Source organism: Falco peregrinus, chromosome Z (genome assembly GCF_023634155.1).
Source record: "Falco peregrinus isolate bFalPer1 chromosome Z, bFalPer1.pri, whole genome shotgun sequence".
NCBI classification, from domain to species: Eukaryota; Metazoa; Chordata; class Aves; order Falconiformes; family Falconidae; genus Falco; species Falco peregrinus.
The window spans coordinates 36,562,611-36,576,077 of record NC_073739.1 but is presented as its reverse complement, the minus strand read 5'-3'; the positions used below and the strand labels follow the sequence as shown (position 1 = coordinate 36,576,077).

The following is a 13,467-nucleotide window of genomic DNA, read 5'->3' as shown; positions in this document are numbered from 1 at the left end:
TCCACATCAACAGAAGTGAGAAAACCCCTTTGCAGTACTGTATCACCAATGCTGGCCTAGAGAATTGTATACCATTCCTCTACCACCACTTTGAGAGGTCATCCGCATCTTAGCAGGGATGGGAAAGTCAGTATAGGAATCTGTCTCATTTTTTCTGACTATAGTGATTTATAGGCTTGAATTTATGAGGCTTGAAGAAGGGAATTAAGAGTTTCCCAGATGGAACCCAAAACACCCAAAGTTGTAATGCTCTTTGAGCTTAATGAGAAATGGGCTGAACCTCAGACAGTGCTGTACAGAAGCTTCCCTTGACTGCCACTCATTATTTTATTATAATCTCTTCTCTCACTGACACATCTGTGGTGCAACTGGACCACTTACTCTCCATTTTTCAGGCAGCAAGTTAGGAAAGGAAGCCAATGTAGTTGATTAATGAAAGTCATTAATCTGAGAATGTGAAACCTAGAAGAAAAAAAGACCTTAAAGTAAATAAACTTAACATTTTTTATTTATTTATCTATACTTTATTTAGTAATAGCACCCAAAGCTGCATTATTTTAACACAAGTAATAAAGCTTTCATATTTTATTCCTACCAGTGCATTTCCAAATCCAGGTGAAATGCTGGAAATAAGTAATGCTGAAACATACCATGAACACAGGGTGTAGATCACAAAGATACACAACTTACAAGTGAATCCCAATGCAATAAAATAAAAAGTTGTAGTTTAGGTATGAAACCTGTAACCTAAAGAACTGTGGTCTTTTCTATTTCCACAAAGTACCCTAACAAAGCAGCGGCTGTAGGAACTGTAAAGATAACATACTTAATGATACTTTTTGCATCACTTTATTGAATAATCCATGTTGGATGTACAACTTATAGCTATAGTGTGTGTTGGCTACAATGCTACAATGAGAATGTGTAATGCTTGTATTACAGAAAGGGTCATGAAATGTATGGACCTGTCTGCGTATTTAACAAAATGAAACAGCAATACAATAAAACTGCACCACATGTGAATATTGTAAATGGTTAAGTTATAAAGTCATTCATTAAAAAAAATTCAAATAGTTCAACAAAAAAAGTATATAAAATGTAGTAAAACATAAATTACGTTTAAAGGTCTGTACATGATTCATCCTGCAAATAGAAGCACAAAACCAGCACTTTGTACAGTATTGCTTATTTTGGTCTTCTAAAATTCAAAGATTCATTTTCACTACAGAGGCAGGAAAAAACATGGTTTCACACGCAATCCAGCAGTAATTGTGGTAAATCAAGTAAGTCTATAACCCCGCACAAAACCCAACATTTTTACAATGCAGGAACATACATGTGGAGTCCTTTTCTATACTTGATAACCAATATGCAATTAAAGTTGGATTGTTAAGTTAGTGCACACCTACAATATCCCCTACAATATCCCCATTTTTGGTTAACAGTGTATTAAGGCTGCTTGCTGCTGAAAATATACAGCAGAGAAGGAATACTTTCATCCACAAATGCAGTCAGATGATCTCATTTGGAAGCTTCCGTCACGGTCATTCATTGGGAATGATGAAAGAAAGCCATCCTCTCTCCTCTCATGTTATTCCACAAGTCGTTGTGGATGCTGTAAGTTTATGTGTGTTCAAAATCATTTGGATAAATTCATGGTAGAAAATTCCATTGAGGGCTATTAAACAGAAAAAGAATCCACTTCTGGCTCAGGAAGTCCCTAAGCCACAAATTGCTGGATACTGGGGAAATACCCTAGGGAAATTCTACAAGGGAAATTGCCCTTGCAGTCTTCCCTGGGCAGACATTACCGATGGCCTTTTGCGCCATGCTACTGGGCTGGACAGACCCGTGGTCTGACTCAGCACAGTCAATTTTATATTCAGTTTCCCTACTTCTCTGGTTGTCGTAATACAAACACAAATCAGTATTCTCAATTTGTTATTTTTTCAGACTCAAAAAGCAAACAACAATCTCGTGTCCATTATGTCAAAGAGATAAATACTATAAACTAAGCTGTCCATCACATCCAGGGCACTTCTTTACACTCAGAGCAATTCTGCAACCATAGTTGGATTCCTTTTTGTGTTACTGGTTTAAGCATAATTCACTAACATTACACTCACGTATCATGATATACATGATGTGCAATGCTACTCTGCAATATGTTGCACAGCAACAGTACATAACTGAAAAGCAGCTTCCCTCAAGAACTGTAGGACAGTAAAAAAGATTAAACCCAGAAATTCTATACCATCATATTTGGAAAATCTGATGGTGGCAATGGTCAATAAACCCGGTATATCGTTAATGTTGCACTTTAAATGGGTGTAGTTTTGTTTCTTCTAGTCAGATCAAAATCACTGCTATTAAGCCTAAGGATCTACAGTCTCCATGCATGGAAGTGATGTGAAATTCTTAGTAATGAGGCCGAATTCCTTAGGCTTCTGATTGAATTTCTGCTTCGTCCATCTGAAGTGTGTCATTATCACCCAGCAATTCTGTTTCAGGCACAGAGCCCTCCTCTTCCTCTTCCTCCTGGACAGGATTCTGTGCGATGTCTTCTGTTCCATTGTGTGTGTCATCCGTGCCCTCCGAGAGCAGAGCAGCCCTGTCAGCCACTGATGCATTGGAAGGTGCTGTCGTTACGTAGCCTGTGCTGGTGGATCCACTCCCACTGTGGTGGGAGCCTGGTTTGGGAATGATCTGTGGAGGCATTTGCTGAGGAGCCATTTGCATTGGAATTTGGACAGGATAAAAATTTGGTAAGTAAGCGCCATAGGCAGGCATTGGCTGGTAACCATTGACTGGAATGTAGAGCTGGGGAGGTGGAACCATTGGTCTCATCTGCCCTTTCATTTGTATGAACTGCGGTTGAGGGAAAGCTGGAGTTTTCTGCTTTGGTCCAATGTACCTAGCATTGCTGACGTTGCTAACAGGGCTTGTGCTGAGAGAACTTGTTTGCGTGGTGTTGCTTGCCCCAGAGGTTTGCGCTGAGCTGTTGTAATTAGAAAGGTTTCCCCATGTTCGTAGTCTGTTGTGTATATCTTTAAATCTTGGTCTTCTGTTGGGAAATTCATTCCAACACTCCAACATCAAAGTGTATATCCATGTGGGACAGTCGTCAGGACATGGCAAAACCTGTCGGTTCCTGATCATCTCAATGACATCCTGGTTAGAATAACCACAGTAAGGTTGCAGGCCGTAACTGAAAACTTCCCACAACACAACTCCATATGACCATATATCTGAATCAATAGAAAACTTGCCATACATAATAGCCTCAGGGGACATCCATCTGATAGGAAAAAGGGAATTTCCCATCAGTTTGTAGTAATCAGCAGCGTAAACCTCCCTGAAAAGGCCTAAATCAGATATTTTCACATTCAGTTTATCGAACACCAGTATATTTCTAGTGGCCAAGTCCTTGTGGACAACATGGTGGCTTGAAAGGTATTCCATTCCTGCAGCTATCTGAGTCACAATGTGGAAAAAGTCTGCTGGTTCCAGAGTGGATTTTACTGTCTTGTCATCATCAGTGCTGCCAACATCTGAATGGGGAGATCGCATCACCAAGAACTCATGCAGGTCACTGTGGGAACAGTAGCTAAATATCATGCTTATGGGCTGTTCCTTTGTCACTATTCCCAGCAGACAAACAATGTTTGGGTGCTGTAATCGTGATCTCATCATTGCCTCATGCTTGAATTCTTCTCGAAGAGCCAGTTCTGCTTTGTCTTTAAGCGTCTTGATAGCGACAGCTTGAGTCTGTTCACCTGGCGCTGTACCAAAAAGATGCCCCTTGTAGACTTTGCCAAATCTCTCCTCTCCTAGTTCCTCCATAAACCGCACAGTGGACAGATTGATTTCTTTAAGTTTAGCCTGAAACAGGGTAAAGAAAGTAAGTCAGCAAAAAATCACAGTGTTTCCTAAACTACAGATTTTCCTATAAAAAAAAAAGCTTCTACTGGTTAGATGCTCCAAATGGAAGACAAATTGGGTCACAATTACTTCAGCTTTTTGTATATTCACATCAGCACACTGATTTTACAGTTAACCTTGAAAAGAGTTATACTATTATCAGAAGTTTAAATTGAATTATGCTGCAAGATGATGACTATAATTATTTTTCAAAGGAGTGACCATATTCCCCACAAGCTAAACAAATAATCCGTTCAGAGTAAATCTGGTAAATGGTGATGTCTATTAACTGCAGCAGCGCTTGCCCTTCACAGTAACCCAGAGGTGCTCACTGGAGATCTGTCAGAAAAGCCGTGGCCACTGGCTGAGGAGGTGGCAGCCTAGGGGTAAACTGACATATCCCTTCCAGCAGAAGGAGGAACAAAACCTCACTCCTTCAGCCCTGCAGTAGCAGATAGGCCTTTCTCCCCTGTTGCACTACAGGAACAGCTGTACCCCTGCTGAGAAACCTCATCCTAGCTCTGATGGAGAGGGGTGGAAGAGGACCAGAAGAAAGAAGGAATTTCTCTCTGGTACATGAAGGAAAAGGTGGCAAACCCAAGAGCGATAAACTTCAAGAGCCTCCCTCCTGCAGCTGACAAGGAAAGCATGGAAGTTTGTGACAGTGATCTAATGGGTCTGTCCTGATGGGCTGAAGGAGTTCCAGACCAAGCCGAAGGCAGCTGGCACAGCTCTACACACAGGACACCGCAGCAGGAGGGAGCAGGGCAGGCTGGAAAGATGCTTTAACAGTTAATTTGGGAGCAATCTCTGATTTTAATGGTCATAAGACTGTGAACTGAACTAAGTATTTTCCAGCACAGCCCAGACTCAGCCATTAAGCCTCCCCCTTAACACACAAAATCAATGCACTTTGTTACAACTGGTAATATCTTGCAAATATTCTATGGCTTCCTGAACAGATGTTGCCAATTGTTCCAAACTGAGCATTGGTTTTTTGAGCTTGCATCTTGTAATGCTGTTATTAAAAATGCAACATTAGCTCTGAACAGGTTTTTAATGCAGAGATCAGTTAGTTGACCCAGAAAATCATACGCAGGAACTAAGATCCGTAGACAGGAGTTCAAAGCCATTTTCATTTCACCGTCCCTTGTGATACACAGCCTTAGAAACATGTTGCACCCCAGCTCAGCTCCTTTCTCAGTGGTAGTTCAGAATACCAGTGGACTGAGCCAACAGATTAGACAAGAAACCTCACCGTGCATCCTGCTTTAAACAAGCAAACCAACTGTGGCATTACCAGGAGCGAAAATGAGCTGCAGGCTGAAGACTGGATCAGAAATAACATTTCCAGTCACTGAGACAATAGGCAGAAGGGGACTGACAGGTAAAAACAAATGTCATAAAATACTTTGTCCTGAAAGCTGTTGCCTAAGGCCAGGGTTTCTAGATACAGCTAGTGAGTGCAAGATGTGCTTTTCACTGAAGTAGATGAGCAGCACAGTATGGAAATCAAGTCACTTACAACTTGGCTCAATTTGAAGACCGAGAACCCGAGGCACTGAAAGCCACGACACTTTGGAAATATGTGGCCTAAGGAAACCCTGGAAAAAAATACCTGTTTGTGTTGATTAATGAGTGGCATTTCCATGTCCTGGCTAGGAGATGCCATCAGCTGGCGGCGCTGTGGTGTAGCAGCAGATGTCTTCTGCTTGTTTCTGCACATACAGACCAGGAAGAAAAGGCAGGCAATAACCAGAGGGATGGCTATGCTGGGAACCAGGATGTAGAGGATTCCCATTTTACTGTTGTCATGTGGACCTGTCAGGCACAGAGATGTTCATTGTTTAAGGTAAGTATTTTTAAAGCATTCTATAGAAAAGAAAGAAAAAAACCCACAAATGAAACAAAAAACCCCAAACCAAACCTACAGTATGACTGTTAATACTGTATTTTAAACAAAAAGTACGCTCCTACAGCTTGAAAACCGAAGTCACATTACCCTCTCCGACACAACTTCTCATTAATTATCTCAAAGAAGTTTGAATGGACATAGCAACTTGCAGTATGAAGATAAACCACGAGCCCCACATTTAATGTGTTAGCTGTAACAGCATGGCATGTGGTTTATTTCACATTATTTTTGAGGCTTCTGGTTGTGGAAACTGCAGAACATAGACCAGAGTATCATTGCATTATCTCGTTCAAGGGATAAAACTCAAGAGAGCAGCCTTCATCACAGTATATAAAGCAGTGAATTCAATGTGATAAACCATAGCAGAACATTGCAGTCTGGCCTTCTTGCCCAACTACAGCCATTTCATCAGCTCTCTGCTCACTTTTTACCTCCACTGGTACTACTTCTGCCCAGAATAAAATAAATCTCACTTCTCACTGGCAGAGGTATTATTTGTTCTGTACTTGGTACAATAAAAGTGCTTTTATGTTACAGTGAGATAGACATGAAACAGCCACCAATATACCCTCAGAAGACTTTTCTGGAACCTTCCTGAAATGCTTTCTTTTTTGATACTTAGAGATTCTAGGAAAGCATAGTGATGTCCAAAATATTCATTGGAACTGCCTGGGATGTTTTCTGCAATGTGTGGTTTTGCTATTTGTGGCTACTGCTTTCACCACAACCACATCCAAGTGTTATCTTTGCACCATGTTACATGAAATGTAGAAATTTATTATAAATGTCAAATCGTATTACTGTAAAAAAATGAAGTAACTAAGAAATTTTGTATCAGTTTTGAGCTCTTAAATATCCAGGCAATCCATGGCTTCCAAGATACATCTGTTTTTGCAGGAAACACACTTTTCTTTCTAATGAAGCACAGCATGAAGTTGTTTTGCTGCGGCCAAAGACTGTTACAACCGTAACAGCTCTAGAGTGAAGGCTGTCCCAGTACAGGGAGGTGAGTGGGACAGTATTAAGCTGTGAGAGATGAACTTTTTATTTTTGCCATTAGTCGTGCAGTACAGAGCCACTAGCAGGTAGCGTAGGTCTTTTCTGACAAGATCGTCTGTTTTGTGACATCTCTGCTTCTGCACCTCACACAGGCTCCTTCCCGCCAAGCATGGTGCTGCATCTCCCTCTACAGGATCTGAAGATCATTGCTGCCTACAAGATGCCACACAGAGTGAAAGCAATATGCCATTGAGCAGTGTGAGCAAACCAAACACATGCAGGTGGCAAGTATGTCAAGTCTGGCATTTGGCATGTTAGAACACAAACCGCAACCTTATCATTAATTATTATCTCATCTTAACACCCAACACATAATGAAAGCAATATATAATCATAAATAGTAATAGATGATTAAAACGTGTCACAATATCTCAGTTATAAGCTATGAACTCCAGAAAATATTAAACACAAAACAAGGGTCCCACATTACAGCAAGTGAAACGTTTGAAACACTCTTAAGTGAACTGTACTTGTAAAAATAGGGAACATTACATACACAGGACTTAGGAAAATAGTAGGGGGAAAACAAGAGAATACATACTACAGGAAGGTATGTCACACAGCTCCATGCGTATGTTTTTATTCTTTGTAAAACACCAGGGCCCATCCATCTGACCTCCAGGATTTCGGCAATATGCATGTCCTCCACCTAGCTCTGGAAACTGTGTGCTTGTCAGATCATGGTTGTGGGGACTCTGAGAGTCCCAGAGTTGGCAAGTGTGGCCAGACTTCGTAACGCTGACCATTCCTCTGTAGTCTGCTCCAGAACCATTGTAGCACTGATGATCTGCAACATAAGATTTGACAAGAAGTTGCAAATAACAAAATAGTCAAGGCCAGGAAGACCATAAGAGTTGAAATGCAGAGACCATGTATGCAAAAAGTACTTGATTTTAGGTACTTCAGGGTTTAAATGAAAGTTGTGAGGTTTGAGATTTCAGTTCTGGGGGTATCTGTACTCTTACACCCAGTTATTTCTGGATTCCGCCTTGGAGTGTCCCAGCTCTATGGCTATACACAGCAATATTTGGTAACTCTGAATGCAAGTTGATACTAAAGAGTAAGTATGGACCTTTAGATAGAAGACAAGATAAGTTAAAGTAAATTAGAGATATGAGTTTCACTTCAGGAGAAGTCTTCATATGCCAACAGCATAAACTTCCCACCACTTTCATTTCTTGTAATCTTCCCATCTTCCTCACACTACTCACTTCCTAGAGAAATTAGTGCTGCGTTTTCTAATGCCTTTCTTCTAAAGCCTTTCTTCTCTTTAGATACACCACTTTCATATCGTTGAACTCCTATCTTTAATCTCTGTTTTGCTGCTATCCTCCCTTTATACATATATACATATATATATATATTTGACTGCTTGTCTCCCATATATATCAACTGCACTGATTCATGCATTTTTCTGCATGTTTGCAACATTACATTAGCCATTTTTCCAAGTCCACCTGCCCAGCCCCCAGGAATCCAGCTCTCAAAGCCCTTCTTCCAAACTCCCAGGATAATCAGGTCGCAACTTTCCCACCAAAGAGAGCACTTCTGGCTCTGAGGATCAGGGATTACTTTTGCCAGACTTTTTATTGTTTTTATTCTCATTCCTTTTGCTTGATACCTCTTCCCTGGATGATTTGCCTCTGTCATAGTTTTCTCAGTTATTTCTGCTTCTCAGCTGCATTACATAGCACACAGCTAGTTTTCCATGTCCACCATTATGCCATGACCCCTGCTCTTAACTGTGGGTGCACCAACGATACTCAGAAAAATCTTATCACACTTTGAACTTTAAGCATCCTTAGTCTCTTGGAGCTTCCTTGTTGAATATTGTTGAGGGAGGTGATTAATTGCTAGGAAACAAAGTAGGGAAAAAAACTGTCAGCACATAATTACTGACAACAGGAAAGTCCTTCTACTCCTGGATGCAAATACAAATCCATGGAAGCAAGATCAATGTTTTCACCCATCCTGTGTGGGTGAAGAAAGACAAAACACTCCATGCTCAATTTACAGGATTAATATTCTTGTGGGTTTCATTATAGAAAGAATGAATATTAAATGTTTAATTTCTTAGCAGATTTTTCTAGTGAAGCTTCCACAGCCTATTTGAGGTTTATTCATATGTAAGGAAAACTCCCAAATAGCAGTATGGGGGGACTCATCCAGAAAAGCAAGGACTGAGCCAGAGCTGGGAGCAGGCATGTGGGGAGGGAAGCCTGTGACACGCTGCTTCCCCTTGCAAATCTGAGTCAAATCAGTCGTTTTGTAGACCAGGGTGGTTGATATAAGCCTTTTGAGTACTAAGCAGCATCCTTTAAACTTCCTTGCCATCCTTACAACAGTGCAACTAAGGTCAGTATTAACATGATAAAAAGTTGCGGCATCCAGTATAGCAGTACTTTCTTTACAAAAAGAATAGCTGATAAAATATCACCTCTCAGACCCAACATGAGGAAGCCACAAGCCTTACTTTTTCCCACTGATGAAATACCCAGACTTACATCGGCTGAGTCTCTCCACAGGAATCCCAATCCTTATGCAGTTGGCAGCTTCCAAGGTGTCAGGTCGTGGGAGATCCTCACACTTAGGCAACTGTAACTGCATCAAGATGAGGGGATTTGACCTAGCGATGTTGTACTCCTGCCTACAGAGATCATTTTCCAGAACTTCACATTCATCCCGGCACAGCTCCCGCGGCTTAGGGGTCCGAGAGCGCTCATCACACAGGGGAAACACAAAGTGGCAGAAGGATGGTATAGCAAACTGTGAGCACTGATCAGACAAATGTGTGGAAGTGCCAATCATGGTAAATGCAGCTGGAAAGGAACAAAAGTACTGCTTAAGTATTAAGTTATGAAAAGCATAAGAAACAACATATTTTCATTACATTTGCCTTTTACAATGTCCATGTTTTCTTGAGGGTCTAACAGCCCACTGAGCAGCAGGGAAATTAGGTCATTTCTGCTGTAAAGGAGAGCTGACAAATGCAGAAAGCAAACCCAGCATCCCAGTGACCCTCTGACATCTGCACAGAGCTTGTAGATCTTAGTTCTTAGGAAGTTACCCAAGTGACTAGCATTGAGCAAACTGTTGGTGCTTGACTAATTTTAACTTCAAAGAATAAACAGTGCAGGCAAGAGATCTGCCAGGATACTGACATGTATTTCCAAAGTTCCTAATTAGGTAAAATCTGAATGAGGGTCACCTAGCTTCTTCCTCCTGCAGACGTTTTGATTAATAAAGATGAGTTTTTTAAGCCTTGACAGGCAAAAGAAAGTATGCCTTTGGTATTTGGGAAGATACTGCTATTAATAGACATGAAAAGCCTATCAGGCAGCAGTTTTGGGGAAAATGAATGTCATCAATCTCAGCATACTGCTAACATTAATATGATGTCATAATGAATTAGGAACTTAATCGTCCCCTTTAGCTCTCAGCATTGACACAGTAACATTTATCTGAGAGTTTTCTTGCACATTGCAAAGAAAAGACAAATGCGTGTGTGCATTGTATTTGGGGATGAATCAAACTTTAAATGTAGGAACATGCATTCCCACACTGGAAAACATTTGTGAGTAAGGCTTGCTAGACTGCATGTTCCACCAACACACACTGTACAAAGAGAGGGAATGAGCAGTTCAAGTTATTCGGCAGCCTATTTACAACCTACAAATCAACTTTTCCCCTACTGCTCAGCTCTGTCCTTTCAACCCTCTACTTTCTGCTGCCACCTGCTATCAGAGAGTCTCCTGTCTCTTCTTAAACGCCACACATACAGCAAGCAGTCCCAGTCCCAGTCTTTTGTACTGTTTATACCTTTGCTTATTTTAATGCAGGAATATCAACACAGGAATATAACCCCTTATCAGTCATGTAGGGAACACTGCATGCAGGCATGATATCAGGCGTGAAATGACAGCTGTGACATGTGCTTGTCCTGAAGGCTAACAAGGAAAAAAATAAACCTGGAGGAGTGAAGCAGTCACTGTTGGCTATTTGAAACTCCACACTAATTTTTGTGAAGATGTTACAGAATTTAAATCAGCATGAGCAAAGACTGCACAAGTCACAGTCATGTCCTTATTTTGATGGGAGGTGCAAAAGCCAGCAGGACTGTGTGGTAGCATCTAAGGGGTTTATTTACTTAGTTATTAAACAGACACTAAACAGCACAGCAAAGACATCGCTAGCCACACATGTCCACAGGTCAGGGATCAGGTCCGTCCACTCTTTATTGTTGGCCTTCCAGTCTCTCAAGTCATGTCTCAAGATTTTCTCCAGAAACGTCCTTCTTTTTTAATAGAAGGATGCAATTCTCATGTAACCACATGTGCAGGATGGAACAGCACTAGGGGCTGTAGAGGCAAAGGGGATGTATTTCATACATCAGCCCAGCAGAGAAGGTAAAAATCCAGGATAAAAATTCCCTATAGGTGTCACCTGTAACCTTGTTAAATGTTCTTGGCATCGGGCAGTAGGTGTCACCGTTTCCCACGCACAGCCTCCCCTGAGCGCCCCATGGGAGGTCTGACCACTAACAGCTTCCACCAAAAAATGGGCAAAAGTACAAGCAAAATCTCAACAGCATTTATACAGCAGATTTTTTTTTTTATCTATGAAGTTCGAAACTTCAGAAATACCTTGTCATTTGGACAGAGAACGTTCAGTGTTGCAGTACTTGCTTTTACACATAAGAAGACTTGTAAGAACCAAGCATGCTGTGAAATTCTCAGGGTTATTTTGCATAAGGCATTTGGTATGTCCTTCAGATGTGTATCGTTTGAAAATGCCATATTATTGATGGATAATCATTACTGCTTAGCTAGGCACTGAGCAGCTCTACATGGTGATCCCCAGAATTTTCCTAAGAAAGAACAGTTCTGGCAAAAATTATTCTCAACTCCAGCCCCCAGCTTCCAAAATATAACCAATGATCAGATCCAGCAGCCAGTTCACGAATGTCCATGTGGTGTATTCCAGAAATAAGTATAACTTGACCAACAAACATTTTCTGGAAGATATCACAGGTTTGGGGTTGGATTTTGTGTGCTTGTTTGTTTTGTTTGGGTTTTTTTTTAGGACATTATGAACCTAATTTGCAGAGTTACAGATTTAATCATTTCAGGTAGCTGAAAATTTCCGTATTACTGGAATACATCCAAACAGGTAGAGTTTATGTCATAGAAAAAAATTTTATCAACAGTAATGATCAATAATTAATGACATAACGGTAAAAAAGGCTGGTGTTAAAACAGTAAAGAGGTAGAAGAGGGGAATGAGTTGTAATAGTACAAAGAAAGGTCAGCACCTGAATTTTGCAAGTCCCAGAATCTAATCACTATCTGAAGAACAGAAAAAACCCTGACCTGGATACCTGGCTTTACAATGAGCCTTTAAGGCATTATCTTTAAGGTGACAGAGCTGACAAGTGAAGTCAAACTCTTTTTGGTGACTAGCTACGTTAAAATTGCAGATTCAATTAGTAAGCCATATCTGGCCAGATGCAAATAAGCTCATGCTGGACTGAGTTAATTGGTCATACATTATGACAAACAGTTTGCTCTGTTTCACAGATTCATTTGCTTGCTCAACTTGTGTACATCAGAGTCACAGCTAATGTTAGCTAACTGAGGTCCAGTGAAGAAAACCCATGTTGATGTACAGCCCACAAAAAGCCATTAAGGTTTTGGTTGTGACTGTACTGAAACAACAATCAGAGGAGGGATCCGCAGGGACAGAGCACAGGAAGGTTGACTCTTATTTTATATAAACCAATGTGAAATCCAGACTATGCTGGAATTATGCAACAGGGGAGGAAACCCAAAGAAAAAGCCACTATACATTTTTCAAGAAAATAAAAGTTTTTTATTACTTCACAGATTGTTTTCTTTTTCAAATATACTATTTGAATCCATCACGCAAAAAGCTTCAGTATAAACTAAAAGCTGTTAAAAAGTCAATGCTCTGACATTTTACTAAAGGACACAGAAGAAGCTTCTACACATGACAGCAGATAGACATCTTCCTTGCTCCAAATTTTGCTAACTGCACAAGTGTGAAACCAGCTCACCCCCTCGAAACCTTAATGTAAGGATTTATTAGTCATTGACCAATAAAACTGAATAATAAAACCGGATGATAGCACTATTTATACCTGAATTGGATATTTTCATGGATGTTTTTTACCCTGCTACAGAGATGTATAAGCTTACCAGTAATACGGTTTTCAATTTCCCCTTGCATCTGGAGGGAGTCCACATAAATGGTCCTATTTCCAATGATCCGTGCACACGCAATTCCCCTGTATGGCTGACAGAACCCATCTTCATGGTAATCTTCTCTGCGAAAGACAGGTTAGGATTTTATAAGCAGATGTCTAGCTGACCCCCATGAAATTTTACAAAATATATTCTTATAAAAGGAGAAATTCCCAAAAGACTGTAAATCTGAAATTGCTCCATTCCCCAGGTGCAACTTTCTCCTCCAATTCTTTCTATACTACCTTAGAAGTATTAATGAGGCACCCTGTAAATAGCTCATTAGAGAAAGAAGTAAACCAAAACCCAAGA

The 13,467-nt window shown here is 40.6% G+C and overlaps 1 protein-coding gene across 2 annotated transcripts in view; it reads right to left on the bottom strand.

Moving 5' to 3' along the window:
* Positions 1 to 490: 490 nt before the first annotated feature.
* The window catches only part of ROR2 (receptor tyrosine kinase like orphan receptor 2), a 154,430-nt gene continuing 141,453 nt past the window's right edge, over positions 491 to 13,467 (bottom strand). For both annotated transcript variants that reach the window (XM_055791283.1, XM_055791284.1), the window contains exons 5-9: positions 13,111 to 13,238; positions 9,400 to 9,714; positions 7,437 to 7,682; positions 5,540 to 5,742; positions 491 to 3,882 (exon numbers count right to left, since the gene is read on the bottom strand). In XM_055791283.1, the coding sequence (XP_055647258.1) occupies positions 2,440 to 3,882; positions 5,540 to 5,742; positions 7,437 to 7,682; positions 9,400 to 9,714; positions 13,111 to 13,238 (2,335 nt within the window). In that variant the 3' untranslated portion in view covers positions 491 to 2,439. The remainder of the gene's footprint in view (positions 3,883 to 5,539; positions 5,743 to 7,436; positions 7,683 to 9,399; positions 9,715 to 13,110; positions 13,239 to 13,467) is intronic.